At 66.7% G+C, this 19,031-nt stretch overlaps 2 protein-coding genes across 2 annotated transcripts; one reads left to right on the forward strand and one right to left on the reverse strand.

Moving 5' to 3' along the window:
- The first annotated feature begins 1,280 nt into the window (after positions 1-1,280).
- Positions 1,281-12,893, forward strand: DTX1 (deltex E3 ubiquitin ligase 1). Its single transcript, XM_050318276.1, has 10 exons — positions 1,281-1,410; positions 2,691-3,402; positions 6,897-7,548; positions 9,384-9,445; positions 9,580-9,741; positions 10,070-10,131; positions 10,248-10,406; positions 10,690-10,851; positions 10,931-11,020; positions 12,296-12,893. The coding sequence occupies exons 2-10, from the start codon at positions 3,144-3,146 to the stop codon at positions 12,518-12,520; spliced, it is 1,833 nt and encodes a 610-aa protein (XP_050174233.1). The 5' UTR covers positions 1,281-1,410; positions 2,691-3,143; the 3' UTR covers positions 12,521-12,893.
- Positions 12,894-13,908: 1,015 nt separating this feature from the next.
- On the reverse strand, positions 13,909-18,344 carry LOC126641507 (rasGAP-activating-like protein 1). Its single transcript, XM_050318303.1, is given in 13 exon segments — positions 13,909-14,232; positions 14,358-14,422; positions 14,614-14,767; positions 14,859-14,964; positions 15,104-15,164; positions 15,167-15,191; positions 15,407-15,535; positions 15,623-15,645; positions 15,648-15,697; positions 16,484-16,613; positions 16,655-16,788; positions 16,877-16,933; positions 18,128-18,344. Coding segments are annotated over 13 exon segments (1,263 nt in total). The 5' UTR covers positions 18,193-18,344; the 3' UTR covers positions 13,909-13,968.
- Positions 18,345-19,031: the final 687 nt, after the last annotated feature.

Genomic DNA, 19,031 nt, shown 5'->3' on the forward strand with positions numbered 1-19,031 from the left:
TCTGCCCCTCCATGGGCCGTGGGCACAGCCAGAGTGACAAATCCCCTATCCCCCCATCTGTCCCCAAACCTGTCCCTTGACAGGCAGAGCCCCGAGCCCCCGGGGCTGAGGGGGACAGGCACTGGTGTGTCCCTGGGGCTCAGGGCCTCCTGCCACCTCCTGTGCCTCAGTTTCCCCACCAGGCTGCAGGATCCACGTTTCCTAAGAGGGGACCAGGTGTCCCCCCAGCCAGGCTGGTCCCCCCGGGGGGTAGCCCCCCGTGGTGTGTGTCCCCAGTGTGGGTACCTGGCTCCAGTGCGGGTGCCCAATCCCCTACATGTCCCCAGTGTGTCCCTGCTCCCCCATGAGTGACTCCAGTGTAGATACCTGGCCCCAATGCATGTCCCCACTATGGGCACTGGGTAACAGTGCATGTCCCCACTGTGGGTGCCTGGCCCTTGTGAGTGTACCCAGTGTGGGTGCCCAGCCCTGGTGTGGGTGCCCAGTCCCCGTACAGGTCTCTGGACCCTGTGCCCAGTGCCCTACGTGTGGGTTCCCAGTCCTTCATGGGTGTCCCCTTTTTGGGTGCCCGCTCCTGATGTGTGTCCCTAATCCCTGTGGGGTGTCCCCAGTGTGGATAGCTGGTCCCCCTTGCATGGCCCGGGTGGGTTGCCAGTCCCAGGACAGGTCCCTGGTGCAGTTCTCCTGCATGTCCCCATTGTGTGTCCCCAGTGTCCCGTGTGTGTTCCCGGTGTGGGTGCCTGGCCCCGGTGTGGGTGCCCAGCCCGGGGACAGGTTCCCACTGCAGATCCCCAGTCCCGGTGTGTGTCCCCAGTGTGGACACCCGGTCCTCTGTGCGTCCCCGGATGAAATGCCCGGTCCCGGTGGGTGACCCCGGTGTGTGTCTCAGGTCCCTGGTGCGTGCCCCGGTCTTGGTGCGGGTCCCCGGTGCAGACGCCCGGTCCCCGGTGCGAGTCGCCCATCCCGGTGCAGATTCCCTGTCCCTCATGCGTGTCCCCCATCCCGGCGCAGATTCCCTGTCCCCCGTGCATGTCCCCCATCCCGGTTTCCCGTGCGTATTCCCGATCCCGGTGCAGATGCCCGATCCCCCGTGCACGTCCCCCCAGCCCGGTTCCCGGTGCGTATTCCCCGATCCCGGTGCAGATTCCCTGTGCCCCCCGTGCGTGTGTGCCCCATCCCGGTGCAGATGCCCCGGTTCCCCCCCGCGCGTGTCCCCGCTCCCGCTTGCGCGTTCCCGGCGCGGGCGCGGGGCCGGCGCGGCAGGTGCCCGCGGCCGTGCGCGCCGCCGGTGCCGGTGTCGGTGTGTGCCTGGCGCTGGCGAAGCGCTGCCGCCGCCCGGCCCCGCGCCCGCCACCGCCGCCACCGCTCCCGGTGCGGCTGCGGGTCCCGGTGCGGCCGCGGCCGCCGGAGGTAACAGGCGCAGGGCCGCGGTGCAGGGCGGCGGCGGCCATGGCGGGGAGGGGCTCCTCGGGGGCGGCAGGACCGGGCACGGCAGGCTGGGGATGCTGTGGATCGCGGCGAACCGGGCGGGGGCTCGGGAGGACCTGGGCACCGGGGGCTGCCGCGCCTCGGGAGTGCCGCGCACCGGAGCGGTGGGGATGCTGTGAATCGGTGGGGACCGTGCGCCGGCGGGGGAGACACAACAGGCACCGGGGAGGAGGGTCTGTCGTGCCTCGGGGATACCGCGCACCGCGGGGACCGAGCACCGGTGGTCTGAGGGCTGCCGGGCATCGTGGGGGACCGTGCACCGGGAGGAGGGACCGCACACGGGGGGGCTGCCGTGCAGCGGCGGGGGGGGACACACCGTGCACTGGGGACAGGCCTGGCGTTTCAACCCCCCCTCCCCGAAAAGCAGCCGGGCCCCGGTTGGGGGGGCTACTGGCGTGGGGGCTCACCCCCACAGCCCGACTGCGGGGGGGCCCAGGGTTGGGGTGAGGGTCCCCCCAGCTCCCCGGTGCTCGGGGTCACGGCGGGTGCTGGGTGAGGAGCACACGCGTGTGCGGATGCGTGTGAGCACACCCGTGTCGGGGCGTGCGGCCGTGCGTGTGTGTGTGCCCACGGGGGGGCTGTTGTGCTGCCGCGGGTCCCCGTGTCTGTCCGTCCGCCTGCCTCGTCCCGCTGTCTGTCCGTGTCCCCGGCTGTGCGTGTGCCAGCGCGTGTGCCCGTGTCTCTCCGTGTCAGTGTGTCTGTGTGTGCTCGGCCGTGTCCGTCCGTCTGTCTGACGGCTGTTTGTGCAGGGACGCTCTCCTTCCCCAGGCCCACCGCCCGCCCTCGCGGTGGCGGGAGGCTGCCGTGGGGGCGCGGGGCTGGGGGGAGCAGGGGGCCGGGATCACCCCCAGCCCGATGCCTGCAGTGCAGATCATAAATCAGCGGCGGCTGGAGCGTGAGCCGGGCCCCGCGGGCTCCCCGGCACCCGGGGCAGGGAGCGATGGGGGCTTCCCGAGCTCGTTAGACCCCCAGCAGCCCCCCAGGGCCGTCAGAGGGGTGGCCTGTCCCCCCTTGTCCCCCTTGTCCCCGCTGTGGTGCTGGAGGCCAGCAGCCGGCCGGGGCTGGCAAGCAGCCCGTGCTGCCAGGGCTGCGGGCACCGCGGCCTCGCTGCCCGCCGGCTCCGTGGGGCGATGGGGACTGTCCCCCAGCTGCCACCCGGCTAGCGGCACCCGGGGTGACCCGCCTGTGGCCCTGTTTTGCAGGTGACACCCCCCTCCTTCGCCGGGCGGCAGGAGCAGCCGTGGAGCCACCGAGGACGTGGGCCGAGCAGCAGGACGCGAGGAGGAAGAGGAGGAGTGGGTGTCTTGTCTCGGGGACAGCACCGTGGCCGTGTGTCCCCAGCACCGTCCGCAGCCCCCACCACCCTTGAGCCGACGCAGTCCGTGAGGTCCTGGTGGCTTTTCGGAGCCTGAGCCCTGCCAGCGCCGCGGGGAGGAGGAAGAGCCGAGGAAGACGTGCCGGGTGATGGATGGCCCCGGCCCCGCGCGGCGGCCCCGGGGGAGCGGGACCGGGCGGCTCGGGGACCTCGGGGACCTGGCTGGCATCACCCGCCTCTGCAGAGCCGCGCGGCGCCTGCTCCGCTGAGCCCCGCAGCAGGGCTCGGAGGGGCTCAGGGTGACCCCCCGGCCCCCGCTCTGAGCCGGCTCGCCCCCGGCATGGCCCGGCAGGGCTCGGGGGCCATGCTGCCCTCGGCGGGCCTGGGCTTCCCCCCGCAGAACCTGGCCCGCGTGGTGGTGTGGGAGTGGCTGAACGAGCACGGGCGCTGGCGGCCCTACTCGGCCGCCGTGTGCCACCACATCGAGAACGTGCTGAAGGAGGACGCCCGCGGGTCCGTGGTGCTGGGCCAGGTCGATGTCCAGCTGGCCCCCTACGTCATCGACCTCCAGTCCATGCACCAGTTCCGGCAGGACACGGGTAAGGGGCTGGCACCGAGCCAGGGACATCCAGCCACTGAGTCACACAGTCATCCTTCCATCCATCCTTCCCTCCTTCCTTACATCCTTCCTTCCATCCGTCCATCCATCCATCCATCCATCCACCCATCCATCATTCCCTCTCCCTCCCTTCTCCTCCCTCCTTTCCTCCCTACTTACATCATTCCATCCCTCCATGCTTCCATCATTCTTCCATCCATCCATCCATCCATCCATCCATCCATCCATCCATCCATCCATCCATCCATCCCCCCCCATCCTTCCTTCCCTCCCTATCTCTGCTTACTCGTCCGTTGCTTCATTCCTACATCCCCCCATCCCTCCATCCCCCCTCCCTCCATCCCTCCATCCCTCCCTCCATCTGTCCATCCATCTGTCCCTCCTGTTCCCTCTCTCCTCCCCTTGCCCTGCAGGGCTCTGCTCCCCCCATGGACCTCTCCAGGCTCTTCCTGCCCTTTCCTTTCCCCCTCCACCCTGGACCTACACCCTGGAGGGACATGTCCCCACACCCTTCCATCCCCTCTCCCCACTGTGGGCTGTGGTGGTGGGTGGTGTGTCCCATTATCCACTGTCCACTTGTCTTCCCCTCAAAGCTGCTCCATGTGGGATCCCCGAGGGACTGGGCAGGCCCCAGTTTGGGCACTGGGAGCTGTGGTTGGCACTGGGCTGGTTGCAGATGTGCGGCTGTGCCGCTTGGTGCTGCAGTAGCACATCCAGGCCATGGATCCTGTGGGAAATCAGAGCTGGTCCCACACCGGGACCAAGCCCAGACCCCATTAAATGTGTCCCCATCACAGGGTGACCCATTAAACCAGCATGTGCCGGCTGTGCCATGGGGGATGTGCCATTCTGGGTACTTCCCTGCCCATCCCTGCATCCCTGCCAAGGGCAGGATCCAGCTCCAGGCCAGGCAGAGCAGGCAGGGGACCTGTCACACATTGGGTGACATCCCCAGCTCCCCCTACACTGGCCTTGGGATGCCCTAGAGCAGGACCCCCCACTGGCTGTGTCACCTCAACCCGGCCACCAGTGCCACCACCACAGTCACCAGTGATGCTGAATGACCCCAAATGAGGACGTAGCTCCTACCACGGGCTGGGGACCGAGGTGGGGACAGAGCCAGGGACCTGCCCCTGCCTCTGCCATCCATTCTGGCTCTGAACTGGCCTCCAGCTGGTCAGGGCTTGGCAAAGGGCAGCTTGGCACCGGCAGCCCTGAGTCAGCTGGACCCCGCAGGTCGTGCCAGTGCCCGCGCTGACTCAGAGCTGCGGGAGCCACCGGGACACCCTGGTTGTCCCCATGCCACCTCCTGCCAGCTTTGGCCAGGGCCCATCCTCTGACAGCATCCCACGGCCACAGTGCTGGGAGATCCCTGGGAATGTGTGCCCGAGGTGGGGTCACGGCCAGGTTTGGGGTGACGTCTCTGCTGGGAGCATTCCCGGGATGTCCCTGGTACCACAGTCCCTGTGCCAGCAGGATTTGGGGACAGGGATGCTGAGATTGCTGTGCCCAGGGCTGGTATGGGAGGGAACATGTCGACTGCCCTCAGCATGGTGTTCTCCATGTGCCCCATCCCTGTATCCACCATCTCTTCCCGCTGGAGAGGCCCTGGGGTTGGAGGTTGTCACATGCCTTGTGGTGCTTGGGGACACGAGGGTCCCCCGCTCTGAGGGTGCCTGCTGTGGTGTGGGGACACGGGGAAGGTGGGCAGGGGGCTGGGGGCTCCTTGGCCCACCCCAAACCCCCCAGGGATGGAGAAACCCGGTGGTGGAGTGAAACGAGGTGACCCCGTTCCGAGAGTGGGGACACATGTCCCCTCCTGGTGGCCCTGGGGACACTGGCTCAGTCCTGACGCTCCTGTAAGGCTTGGGGGGTGTGGCAAGGTTGGGGGGAGGGGGCTGGGGACAGCTGGTGGCCCTTGGGGACAGGGAGCTGTGTGTGCCCATGGGATTGGGATGGGCAGTCCTCCCACATCCTCTGTGGGATGGGGATGCGAGGGGCGGGGGATGGGATGGGATGTGATGGGATGGGGATGTGGAGCGAGGCCAGGGGATGTGGGATTTGGGATGGGGATGTGAGCAGGCCAGGGGGATGTGGGATGCAACTGCAAGGACAAATGGATATGGGATGTGTATGTGAGGGAGCAACAGGATGAGGGCCATGGATGGGGGAAGGAAGCTGGCAGGGATGGGAAGTCAGGTGGGATACAGGACATGGATGTGAGCACAGTGTAGATGGGAGTGGCAGTGGAATGTGGATGAGTGGACAGGGGGGTTGGACGTGAGTGGGTGGTGGGATTGGACTTGAGTGGGCAGTGGGATTGGACGTGGGTGGGCAGTGGGATTGGATGAGTGGACAGTGGGCTGTAGGTGGGTGGGCAGTGGGATGTGGACGTGAGTGGGTGGTGGGATGCAGACATGAACAGGCAGCGGGGTTTGAGATGCAGGCAGGAGCAGGCAGTGGGGTTTGGGGTGTGGACAGGAGGAGGTAGTGGGGTTTGGGGTGCAGGCAGTGGGGTTTGGGGTGCAAGCAGTGGGGTTTGCGATGCAGGCAGTGGGATCTGGGGTGCAGGCAGTGGGGTCTGGGGTGCAGGCAGTGGGGTCTGGGGTGCAGGCAGGAGCAGGCAGTGGGGTCTGGGGTGCAGGCAGTGGGGTTTGGGGTGGAGGCAGGAGCAGGCAGTGGGGTCTGGGGTGCAGGCAGGAGCAGGCAGCATGGCCGGGCTGCCCCCCCGCCTCCCTCCCGCGGCCCCGGCGGAGCTGCCTCAGCACAAGGCGGCTGCTGGGCCTGGCGCTGCTGCCTGATGCGGCCGATGATTAATGACCGTTAATTAGTGCCGTTAATCGAGCTGGGCAAACGGTGCCGGCGAGGGAATAGAGAGGCCTCGTGCCAGGGGGGCACTTGAGGAGGGGGCTGCGCTGCCTCCTCCCCCTGCAGAGCTTCGGAGGGGGCTGGAACATTCAGCTCGCTCCCAGACCGGCGGTGAGGGCCGGGATTTGGGGACAATGCCTGGCCGTGTGACTGCCGGCAGCTGTCAGGAAACATCTCCTGACCGGGAAATGCTTCCCTTGCCCCGGCATGGCCACGGCACACTGGCCGGGGGAGGCTGGAGGTGGCTCTGGACCGGAGGGATGGAAAAAGGATGGGAAAGAGCTCTGGAGCTGGGCAGCATCGCCCTTCCCAGGGCACCCGAGGGCTGGCACAGCAGCCGGTGGCCAAATCGCCACCACCACCGGTGGGCTGTGGGTCAGATGCATCCCTAGGGAAGTACAGCCTGGTGACATGTGTTGGTCCTCCCTCCCCACACCCCTTTGTGCAGGGGAGAGCAACCGCTTCACACCAGAGCGCCTGTGCATCCCAATCCCTGCGGAATGCCGGACTGGGAGCTGGGCACAGGCGTGTCTGTGCGAGTGTGGGTCCCTCTGCTGGCACCTCGGGGTGCTGGGCCCCGCGGTGCCACCCCCGCTGTCTCCCCAGGGACCATGCGCCCCGTGCGGAGGAACTTCTACGACCCCTCCTCAGCTCCGGGCAAGGGAATCGTGTGGGAATGGGAGAACGACAACAACTCCTGGACTCCCTACGACATGGACATCTGCATCACCATCCAGAACGCCTACGAGAAGCAGCACCCCTGGCTGGACCTCTCCTCCCTGGGCTTCTGCTACCTCATCTACTTCAGCAGCATGTCCCAAATGAACCGGCAAACGCAGCGCAAGCGGCGGCTGCGGCGCCGCATGGACCTGGCCTATCCCCTCACCATGGGCTCCATCCCCAAATCCCAGTCGTGGCCGGTGGGCGCCAGCACGGGGACTCCCTGCTCGTGCCCGCAGTGCCTGCTGGTCAACAGCACCCGCGCCGCCTCCAACGCCATCCTGGCATCGCAGCGCCGCAAACTCTACCCCGGCGCCGTCCGGCAGAGCAGCACCTTCGCCGGGGGGGCCCTGTGGCCGCCGGGGCCGGCGGCGGGGGCGGGGGGTGCGGCCAAGGGCGAGGGGCTGCGTGTAGCAGGCGCGGGGTTCACCCCCGGGCAGGGAGTGCCCGGCGCGGCGCTGCCCGGGCTCAACAACCTCAACCGGCCCGGGACGCAGCGCGGGGCCGGACTGGGCGCCAGGGCCACCGTGCCCCCGGGGTAAGCGGGAGGGGCAGCCGGGAGGGGATGGGGGGGTGCAGGGATGGGCGCACGGGGTGATGGAGGTGCCTCGTCCCCCGCTGGCACAGGTAGCCCCAGCCCGTGTGGCACCGTGTCACCTCCAGCCCCGGGAGGGGTCACCTCCCAGCGGGAGGGACGCCTGGATCGTCCCAGGTGGTCGCTGCGGAGGGGATGTGGTGATGACATGCCCTGGGGAATTTTGTCCCGAGTGGCCAGGGGTGTGTGTGTGACACAGCTGGTGGCGCGATGCCACCAGGCAGGTCTCTGGGGAGGGAGCACAGCCCACGTGTCCCTGTGGGAATGACTCACAGAGGGCAGGTGGGTGGGTGAGCAGACCCCCGATGGGGTGTCCTGATGAGGGTTCCTGTCCTGGTGCCCATGCCCCCACGGCTGTACCCTCGGTGGGGTGTCCTGATGTCCCCTCGGGGCCCTTGGCACCGGGCTGGGAGGTGGGGGCTGGGGGGTCAGGTGGGTTCACTGAGCAGGTCCTGGCACGTTTCCTTCCCCTCTGATGTCCTGCTTTGGCCCCCACGTGCCAAGTGCTGGGCTGAGCTGTCCCTGTCCCTGTCCCTGTCCCTGTCCCTGTCCCTGTCCCTGTCCCTGTCCGGCACACAGGTCCCATCCCACACTCCCCCATGGACAGGTAAGAGGGGGCCCGGAACACCCTGGTGGGGGCTGAGTCCTCGGCCCTGGTGTGAGTGAAGGAGCTTTGGGAATGTGAGGGAAAACACCCACTTTGGGAATGAGGGAAGTCACCCCCAGCCGTGGTTCCTGGGCGGCTGAGCACTGTGGAACTCATCACTGCCATGGCTGGGGCAGGGGGACAGGGAGGGGGATGATGCCACTGGTGGGGCTGTTCCCACCCCCAGGGCAGGAGCACTCGGGCACAGGGCTCTGCTGGGCTTTACTCCTTCATCCCAGGGCCTGTCCTTCCTTCCTTTCCTTCCTTTCCTTTCTTTCCTTCCTTTCCTCCCTCCTCCCACGGACTCCACACCCCTGTGGTGATGTGGGACAGGGGATGTCACCATCGGGACACCTCGACGAAGCCCCACCCTGGGTCGAGGATGATGGGATGTCCCCAGTGCCAGCGGGTGCCCAGGGATGGACAGGTGGCACTGGGTGACAGCCCCATGGGACAGGACACCCTGCCCTGTGTCCCACGGGGAGGACACTGCCTGGGGACAGTGGAGTGGGACAGAAGTCCCCAGGCTGGTGAAGGGACATTGCAGCCTGTGTCCCACGGGGAGGGCACTACCCTGGGGACAGTGCCAGCCTCCCAAGCTGGCAAGAGGACATCCTGCCCTGTGTCCCACGGGGAGGACGCTGCTTGGGGACAGTGCCAGCCCCGTGGGAAGGCACAGCATCTTCCCAGGGCTGATGAGGTGACATCTTGCCCTGTGTCCCACGGGGAGGGCACTACCCTGGGGGCAGTGCCAGTCCCGTGGGACGGGACAGAAGCCCCCAAGTTGGTGAGGGGACACCTTGCCCTGTGGGGAGCTGGGGACAGTGCTAGCCCCGTGTGATGACACAGCAGCCCCCCAGGCTGGCAAGGGGACACCTTGCCCTGTGGGGAGCTGGGGACAGTGCCAGCCCCGTGTGATGACACAGCAGCCCCCCAGGCTGGAAGGGACACCTTGCCCTGTGTCCGTGGGAGCTGGGACATGCAGCCCTGGAGGGACAGGCTCCCGACTGGAGGACACCCTGCCCCATGTCCCGTGGGGAGGACACTGCCCTGGGGACATGCCATGCGCAGAGGGCACAGGAGCCAGCCCTGCCAGACCGCCTGAGCCCCTTCCCCTCCCCTCTCCGAGCAGGGTCCCGGCCCTCCCGGTGAAGAACCTGAACGGCACCGGCCCCGTCCATCCCGCCCTCGCAGGTAAGGGCGGTCCGGCCACCGGCTGGGTGTCACCGCCAGGTGACATCGCGGGTAGGGCAGGGGGTTGGCCCCGCTGCCAGGAGGCGGGAAGGACGGACGGACGGACGGACAGCTAGCCCCTTTCCCCTGCGCAGGGATGACGGGGATCCTCATGTGCGCCGCCGGGCTGCCCGTGTGCCTGACCCGCGCCCCCAAACCCATCCTGCACCCGCCGCCCGTCAGCAAGAGCGACATCAAACCTGTGCCCGGAGTCAATGGCATCTGCAGGAAAACCAAGAAGAAGCAGCTCAAGAAGAGTGAGGAGCCACTGCGGGATCAGGGCCACCCGTGTCCCTGAGGCACCCGTGTCCCCAGCTGGGGATTGGAGCCACCCGTATCCCTGCGGGATCAGGGACACCAGGACGTGCCATTCTCGGGGGGGAAGGAGGGGGAATGAGGCACGGGAGGGTGATCCCCCAGGGATTTGGGGTGGTGCTCAGAGTTCATTTGGGCCACATGCTGTCCCCATCCCGCTGTCAGGGGATGGCAAGGCTGTCCCCATCCCGGTGGCAGGGCCTGGTGGGGGGATCGGGGCACCGTGGGCAGGCTCTGACGCTCTCCCTTCCCCCCCTCTGCCCGCGGCAGGCAAGACCCCCGAGGACGTGGTGCGGCGGTACATCCAGAAGGTGAAGAACCCCCCGGACGAGGTGAGCGGTCACCCTGGGGGTTGAGGGGACGGGCATGGCCCCGCGCTGGGGGGAGCTCCGGGGGGGATTCCCTCATCCCAGCGGGACGCTGATGCCGGTTCTCCCGGTGCCGGCAGGATTGCACCATCTGCATGGAGCGGCTGGTCACCTCCTCCGGCTACGAGGGCGTCCTGAGCCCCCGGGGCATCAAGCCGGAGCTGGTGGGCAAGCTGGGCAAGTGCGGGCACATGTACCACCTGCTGTGCCTGCTCGCCATGTACAACAACGGCAACAAGGTCCGTGACACCTCGGGGAGGGATGGGGGCGAGGGGCGATGGGGGTGTTGGGGGTGCTGGGTGGGTGCTGGGTGGGTGTTGGTGGGGGAGAGGGATGTGGTGTGGGTGCTGGTTGAGTGTGAGGGGTTTGGGGGTGCCGGGGGGGTGTTGGGGAGTGCTGGGTGGTGGTGGAGGGGATGGGTGGACGTGGGGGTGCGTGTGGGGGTGTGGGATGGGTGCTGGGTGGATGTGGGTGGGTGAGGTCAGGGTCCGTGCCCCCCTGATGCCCTCGGGGTGCCCGCAGGACGGGAGCCTGCAGTGCCCCACCTGCAAGGCCATTTACGGGGAGAAGACGGGAACGCAGCCCCCCGGGAAGATGGAATTCCACCTCATTCCACACTCCCTCCCGGGATACACCGACTCCAAAACCATCCGGATCGTCTACGACATCCCCACCGGCATCCAGGTGAGGAGGGACCCCCGCGGGGCTGGGCATCCCCTCCCTGTGACCCTCAATGTCCCACCAATGTCCCCTCCCCACCCAGGGCCCGGAGCATCCCAATCCCGGCAAGAAGTTCACGGCGCGAGGATTCCCCCGGCACTGCTACCTGCCGGATAACGAGAAGGGCAGGAAGGTGAAACCCGGGACACTGGGATGGGGTGGGATGGGACGGGATGGGATGTTTAGGGATGGAGAAATGGGAAGGTTTGGGAAGGTTTGGGAAAGTTTGGGAAGGTTTGGGAAGGTTTGGGAAGGTTTGGGAAGGGAAGGTTTGGGAAGGTTTGGGAAGGTTTGGGAAGGGAAGGTTTGGGAAGGGAAGGTTTGGGAAGGGAAGGGAAGGTTTGGGAAGGGAAGGTTTGGGAAGGTTTGGGAAGGTTGGAAGGTTTGGGAAGGGAAGGGAAGGGAAGGGAAGGGAAGGAAGGGAAGGAAGGGAAGGGAAGGAAGGGAAGGAAGGGAAAGGAAGGTTTAGGAAGGGAAGGTTTGGAAGGGAAGGTTTGGAAGGTTTGGGAAGGGAAGGTTTGGAAAGGAAGGTATGGGAAGGTTTGGGAAGGGAAGGTTTGGGAAAGGGAAGGTTTGGGAAGGGAAGGTTTGGGAGGGAAGGTTTGGGGAAGGTTTGGAAGGGAAGGGAAGGGAAGGTTTGGGAAGGAAGGAAGGTTTGAGGAAGGAAGGAAGGTTTAGGGAAGGAAGGTTTGGGAAGGGAAGGGAAGGGAAGGTTTGGGAAGGAAGGGTTTGAGGAAGGTTTGGAAGGAAGGTTTGGGAAGGAAGGAAGGTTTGAAGGAAGGTTTGGGAAGGGAAGGTTTGGGAAGGGAAGGGAAGGGAAGGGAAGGGAAGGGAAGGGAAGGGAAGGGAAGGGAAGGGAAGGGAAGGGAAGGGAAGGGAAGGGAAGGGAAGAGGTGGGATGGAGTGGGATGGGATGGAAGGAGGATGGATGGGAAGAAATGGGATGTGGAAGAAAAGGGATGACATGGGATGGTATGGGAATGGATGGGATGGCTGGGAATGGGTAGGAATGGGATGGGAGAAGGAATGGAAGGAATGGGATGGTATGGCATAGAATGGGATGGGATGGGATGGGATGGGATGGAGGGAGAACGGTTGGGGTGGTAAGGAGTGGGATGCAGAAGAGAAGGGATGGGATGGAATGGAATGGGGAGGGATAGGGAGGAGGCAGCAGTGCCGGGGTGGGGTCGGGTTGTGCCATAGGGAAGGGTGGTACCCTGCGGGCACCGTGCTGGGGTTGAACCCCACCCCTGGGTGCTGGGGCCGTGCTGTGACCAGCGCGGGGAGGGCTGGGGGTGCCGAGTGGGCAATGCATGGCCGTGCCAGGCTGGGGGTGCCGGGTGGGGAATCCATGGCCATGCCAGGCTGGCTGGGCTGTGCCGGGTGGCTGAGCCCTGACCCCCGGCAGGTGCTGAAGCTGCTGATCGTGGCCTGGGACCGGCGGCTCATCTTCACCATCGGCACGTCCAACACCACGGGCGAGTCGGACACGGTGGTGTGGAACGAGATCCACCACAAGACCGAGTTCGGCTCCAACCTGACGGGCCACGGGTACCCCGACCCCAACTACCTGGACAACGTCCTGGCCGAGCTGCTGGCCCAGGGCGTGTCCGAGGCCACCCTCAAGGACTGAGGTGGGTGAGGGGGTGCCCCTCGCCCCCCGCCCGTGCCGCCGCCGCCTGCGCCGCTTCGCCGCAGCCCCGCCCGGGGGGCTCCTGCCCCGCCCCGCGCCACCCGGCGCCACCCACCACGTGTCCCCGCGTGTGTCTGTCTGTCCTTCCCCCCACCCCGTCCCGCTCTCGTGGCGATGCATCGTGGGCTGGTGCTTTTCGACCCGTGGCCTCTTTGCGCGTCAGCCGCCTGTGCCACCCGTGCCACTCGTGTCACCCGTGTCACCCGTGCCACCCGTGCCGCCCGCCGCTGCCCCAGGGAGCCGCGTCCAGCCGGTGCCATGTACATCTCTGTGTTACACAATACACCCCGTGCCGGGCTGGTGCCCCCGCGTCCCCTCCGTGTCCCCGCTCGGTCCCTGCGCCTCCCGCGGCCGCAGGAGGGGCCCCCCGAGGGGGCGGGCCTTGGGGGTGCAGGGGGGCTCGGAGCACAGGGGGGGCTCGGGGTTGGCTCGGGGTCTCATCACGGTGGGCGAAGGCGGCGTGGGCGATGTCCAGGTCCCGCAGCACCTCCTGCAGCCGCTGCCCGACGAGTGCTCCTGCACCCGGGGCTGGGGATCAGCGCTCAGTGCCCGCCCACTCGTTGTACCCCCTCCAACACCCACCTGTGGCACCACCCCCGGCACCCACAGCGGCACTGACCTGTTGTATCCCCTCCAACACCCACTTGTTGTGCCCACCCAGCACCCACATGTGACACCCAACCCCCAGCACCCACCTCCCAGCCAGTCCCCCCGTGCCCACCACAACTTCATCCCATCCATCCCCAGCACCCACCTGGACACACACTGCCTTACCCCCCCCCTCCCGTGGCACGGACCCCTGGGCCCCTTGGCTGCTGCCCTGGACCCCCAGGGCTCGGGCATTGGGGTGGCAAAAGGGAAAGCAGAGCAGCTGGAGGGGTGGGGGGACCCAAGTGCTGCCCCAGGGCACTCCTGTGCTGTGCCCAGCGCGTGATGGCACGGCCTGGGGACGGCAGGGATGGCCTCAAGGGGCACAGGAAGGAACCAGCCCGTGGCACGTGGGATGAGGGCAGGAATGGCTCTGCCCTCCTTGGGGTCCCCTTCATTCCCTGGGGTCTTCAGCCCTCCACTGGGTCCCTGTTCCCACTCTGGGATTCCCATCCCTCTCCAGGTCCCATCCCCTCCCCGGGGGTCCCCATCCATCCCCACCTCGTGCTGGGCCAGCGGGAAGTGCTCCTGCACCTGCCTGCAGAGCTGCTGGAAGGCCATCAGGGATGACCGGGAATGGGACCGGCCAAAAGCTGTGGAGGTGACCCATGGGCTCAGCAGCAATGGGTGACCCCTCCCACAGGGGACACAGGGATGACAAGGTGACAGGTGCCACCCCCCTCTGCCCACAGAGTCACTCCTAATCCCGGGATCAACCAGGTTGGAAAAGCCCTCTGAGATCATCGAGTCCAACCTGTGACCCAACCCCACGGTGTCACCCAGCCCATGGCACTGAGGCCACACCCAGTCTGTCCCTGAACACCCCCAGGGACGGTGACTCCACCCCCTCCTGGGCAGCCCCTTCCAGTGTCACCCGTGTGTTCCCGTGCCCATCTGCCCCAGCTCAGCTCCATCTTGCCAGGGTCCAGCTCCACGTACTTCTCCTCGATGACACGGGGCACCACGGGCCTCAGGACCTCGTGCAGGTAGGGCAGCCCCACCACCTGCAAGGCATGGGGACACCAAATGTGGCCCCAAACATCCTACTGGGACACGACCCATGTCTGTGCCCTGATGGCATCGTGGAGGGCACGGTGGGGACCTGGCCGGTGTCCCCTGCCACATTCACCTTCATGAACTGCTCCATGGACTTGGAGGCCAGCGAGCTGGAGCGGAACAGGGTGTTGGGATCAGCTGGAATGGCACAGAGGCCATGGCAAGGCGGGCAGAGGGTGATGCCCCAGCTGTCCCCGGTGTCCCCAAGGACATGTGGCATCTTCCCTGCTCCCCCTTGGCAGTCCCACTCTTTCCCCACATAGGTCTGGGGAGGGGCCCTGACTTGGGGTTTCTTGGGGTGCAGGTGGTGCCCCAGCCCTGGCACTTACTGGTCCTGGCCAGCTCATGGGTGGTGAGATAGTCCAGGAGGGGCACAGCCAGCCCCTGCCCCAGGAAGATCTTCAGCAGCTTGATGGCCACGTCCTGCTGGCTCTCCCCCGAGGTCACCTCCTCCAGGATGGCCAGGGCTGTGCCACTGGGGGGCTGTGGGGAGGGCAGGGTGGGCACGGCGAGGCCCCCACGATGGGGTAGTCCTCAGCCACCCACGAGGGTCCGCCCATCCTGCAGTACCCACCTGGTCTGGGCAGAGGACGGGCTCGGTGAGGGGCTGGTAGTGGTGGGGGGGCAGGACCGTGTCCTCCAGCAGCCTCAGCGCCAGCCTCAGAGCACCCAACTGCCCCCTGCAACGACACGAGGGGCTCAGGTGGGTCCTGTGCCCAGTGATCTCCATGGGGTACCACCCGTGCTGGCCCAGACACAGCTGCCTGTCCCCTCTGCCTGTCCCCTCTGCCTGTCCCATCTACCTGTCCCATCACTCACCCGTGGTCCTGCCTGGTGCTGGGCCAGGGCAGGAGCTGGAACCAGCCCCTGGGGTGTCCGTGCTGATGGTGTCCAAGAGAAACTCGATCTGGGGGGCCAGAGGCAGGGGCTGGGTGAGGGGACAAGCACCAGCACCCTGTGTTGGATCTCGCTGGGGGCAGAGCCCAGGACACGCAGGGTGTGGATGTGGCACTGCCCCAACCTTGTGGATCCTGAGCTGTGGTCACTCCACACCCTGGGGATGGGGGTGCAGAGGTGCCCCCAGGACCCTGCCCCGTGCTGGTGTGCCCCGAAGGTCCTCACCCGCCCCAGGAAGTCGTTCTTGCCCACGATGTCCCAGTCCCACAGCTCCACACTTGGCACAGCTCCTCCTTTGGGCAGGTCCAACTCCAGTACCTCATCCCAGTGCAGGAAATGGGTTTTCTTAACCACCTGCTGGGCACAGGGACCGGTGGCCGTGGCGAGGAGGGGCCGAGGTGCCTGAGTCTCTGGGTGCCAGCACCCCCCACCCTGACTCACGGTCATGTCCAACGTGTGCCCGACACCCGGGCGAAGGGGTCCAAGGTGCCCGAGGGATCCCGGGGGTCCAGATCCCTGTGGAGAGATGGGGGATCAGCAGGGGTGCAGTGAGCAGGGGGCACATCCCTGCCAGAATGTCCCTGCACCCCCATGCCCCTCCTTTTTCCCAGCTTGCCTGGGCATATGGGGCATCCAGGGGGTGCCAGGGGATGCTGGGGAGAGTGTTGTCCCCGTTTCCAGGGAACCCCTTCTCCCTCCAGTCCCTGGGGGGTAAATGGCCCAGCTGTGGGGGCTTTGCTGTCCCCCCCATGGCCATGCTGTCCCCGTGGCCATCCTGTTGCCTTGGTAGCCGCTTCAGTTGCCATGGCAGCGGGATGCTGGCTCTGCTGCCTGCTCCATCTGTCAGCTGTGTGTGTGTGACTCTGTGTGTGTGTCTGTGTACACTCACACACGTGCACACCCCCAAAAGCAGAGGGACAGCCTGGGCAGGGCCTCAGTTTCCCCCCAGTTTTGAAACCAAAAGGAGAATTCCCCCAATGTTGAAGCCAAAGGCAGTGTGGGAACCAACCAGTCTGATGGGGACTGACCCGGGGCACCCTGTGACCCTTTGTGCCACCTGCTCTGCTCCTTGTCCCCTGTCCCCAAGCTGGGCTGGCACCATATTCCCTGCTGAGCCCCCACAGCATTGTTGGCATCACTGCAGTCCCCAAGCTGGACACAGCGAGGGCCCTTGCTGGCGTGGAGAGGGGAGGCCAAGCCCTGTGCCACCCCTGTCCCCATTGTCTCCTCTCCTCCACCAGCCAAAAATAAGACCCCGTGGTGGTCGTGCTCTCCTGGTGGTCTCAGCCCAGCAGCCCCTGCCTGGTCTCGATGAGGTGGCAGTGCAGCACCCCCGGGTGGCCCTGCTCGGGGACACACAGCTCCAGGTGGATCTCCCCCTGCACCTCCTCGTCGGGGTTCACAGGCACGAGGCTGAGCCAGTTGTCAATGCCTGCCAGGGGGGACAGGGTGGGCACCCCGATGCCCACCCACCCCCCTGTTGCCCCCCCTACCCTATGGTGTCCTCATCCAGCACGCAGACGGTGAGGCTGCGGAAGCCACGGGGCAGGCGCAGGGTGAATTCCTCCCCCCAAAAACGGTTCAGGCTCTTCCACACCGTGGCTGTCCTGACGGGGAGGGGAGAGGTGGCTGCACCCCCCGGGAGAGCCCCTGTCCCCACGTGTCCCCTCCCAGGGTGGGGCAGTGTCCCCATACCTGGCCACCACCTCGTTGTCCACCTTGACCACACAGTAGGGATTGCTGGAGCTGGACCTGTGCAGGGGAGGCGGGTTTGTGGGGTCATCCCCCCTCCTAGGGGTCCCACCCATCCTGGGGGGCTCCTCCTGGGAGGTCCAAACCCCTCCAGTGAAGCAGCAGCCCCGGGGGTGAGGTGACTTGCTGGGTCCCAGCCCGGTTCCTGAGCTGACACCCCGTTTTCCCGGAGCTCCTGGAGCTGGGGAGGTGCTGTGGGTCACCCCAAGCTGTCACCCTGTGCCCCCCACCCACGGGTACCGCTGTATCTCCAGCAGTACAGCCCAGCCCGAGTCTCTGTGACAACCCACAATGTCAGGGTGACACTGGCCTGGCCAAGGGCCCAGCCTGGGCTTGACCCCTTCCACAGGACGGAGAGATGAGAGAAGGATTCAGGGATCATCCACCTGATCCCTGAAAAGCCCCTTCCCACTCATTTATGGCACCTGGAGTCCCAAATCCCCAGGAGATGACAGGAGGTGCTTCCACAAGGATTGAGACCCTGAGTGGGGTGAGGGAGGTGACCCCAGTCCCTGTCCCTGCCACAGGACAGGAAGCAGGAGAAGGGGACTCCAGCTGGGTTTGGGGTAACTGGGCGTGGCACTGGGCACCCCATCCTTGTGGTGGGCATCCCTTCCTCGTGCCCAGACCCCGCAGTGGGGCACCCAGCATGGTACCGTGACCCCCACCGGGTGGGGAAAGTGGGGTCGGGAGAAGCCGCTGCCCGCAGCATTCCCAGCTGGCCGGCCCTGGGAGTGGCCCCGGTGCCAGGCTGGCACATCCAGAGCAGCGTGGCACTGCCGAGCCACGTCCCCGGGGCAGGAGCAGGAGGGGGTCTTCCCGTACCCCCCTGCTCAGCACCCCCTTCCCCACAAAGGCTGCAGGTGTGGGGGTGCGGAGCTGTGCCCCCCTAGCGTTACCCACAGCCGTGGGGTGCCTACAGCAGCAAAGGGATCCTCCAGGGATCGGGGGGCTCATGCACCTCCAGCGAGGGGGGGGGGTGGCTGCACCCCCAGACCCTCATTTTGGGGGCAATGGGTCACTGCAATGGTTGCAAGGAGGGACCCCCCAAAACTGTACGGAGAGCAGAGCACCCAGGGAGAGCAGAACATCTAGGGAGAGCAGAGCACCCAGCACCCCCTCCCCCCACCACATCTCCCGTGGGAGGGTGGTCTGGGGGAAATTGAGGGTCGAGACCTCCTCTGAGCCACTCACACGTCCTTGGCGGGCAGGTCCTTCCCCTCCACCACCCGGCAGCGCAGCGAGGTGGTGTTGGCCATGCCGGCGAACTTCGAGGTGGGCACCCAGGAGTGTGCACGGGGGGCTGCGGTGGGCGCCTCGAGTTCCCCCCAAACCGCTGCCAGCACCGGCCTCCTCCTCCCCCGCCGCCGCTTCTCGCCGTCGCTTCTTCCTTTTTCCTCTTCCTCGGTTGTTTCTCTCTCCGCTCCGCTCCCACCTGCTCCTGCCCGAGCCGCGGGCGAGAGCCGCGGTGGGCACAGCTCGCGTGGGCTGGCGCCGTGCCCATCGGGAACCCCCCGCGGGGGTCCCGTCCCAGTGACCACCCTTGTGCGCGAAGCCGTCCCCGGTTCCAGCGACGGAAGAAGCAGCTGCGGGCACAGGGGTCCCCAAGACCCCCATGGGACCCCCCACAAAGAGTGCCCCCAGCCCTCAGAGGAGGGGCTGTGCTGAGTGAAAATGGGGCGACTCCAGCAGATCTTGGGGTGCCTGTGGGGGCAGCACCCCGATCCCATCGCTGCCCGCACCACCTCGACTTCTCTGCGCTGAGGACCCCGAGCCGGGGAGCTCGGAAGGCACTGGGGGTAGTGATGGGGGGTCGTCAGTGCCCTGGTGCCCCCCGCCCTCGCTGCCAGGCATAGCGGGGGCACGGGGTGGGGCAGAGGGGTGTGGAATTCGGGGTGCGGGGGTGGGCTGGGCAGATTTCTCCTACCCTGACTCACGGGGAGGCATCGCCAGGATGGGCGTCACCCAGTGGGTGAGGGGTCTTTGGGGGGACTCACTGGGGGGTGCTGGCGCTTGGGGGGCTGCTGGGGGCCTCAATGGGGCGAGCTGGTGCTTTGGGGGGCTGCTGATGGGGGGACTCGATGTGGGGGTACGAGGC

Source organism: Myiozetetes cayanensis, unplaced genomic scaffold, assembly GCF_022539395.1.
Source record: "Myiozetetes cayanensis isolate MyiCay16 unplaced genomic scaffold, myiCay2020 scf21, whole genome shotgun sequence".
Classification (NCBI taxonomy): domain Eukaryota; kingdom Metazoa; phylum Chordata; class Aves; order Passeriformes; family Tyrannidae; genus Myiozetetes; species Myiozetetes cayanensis.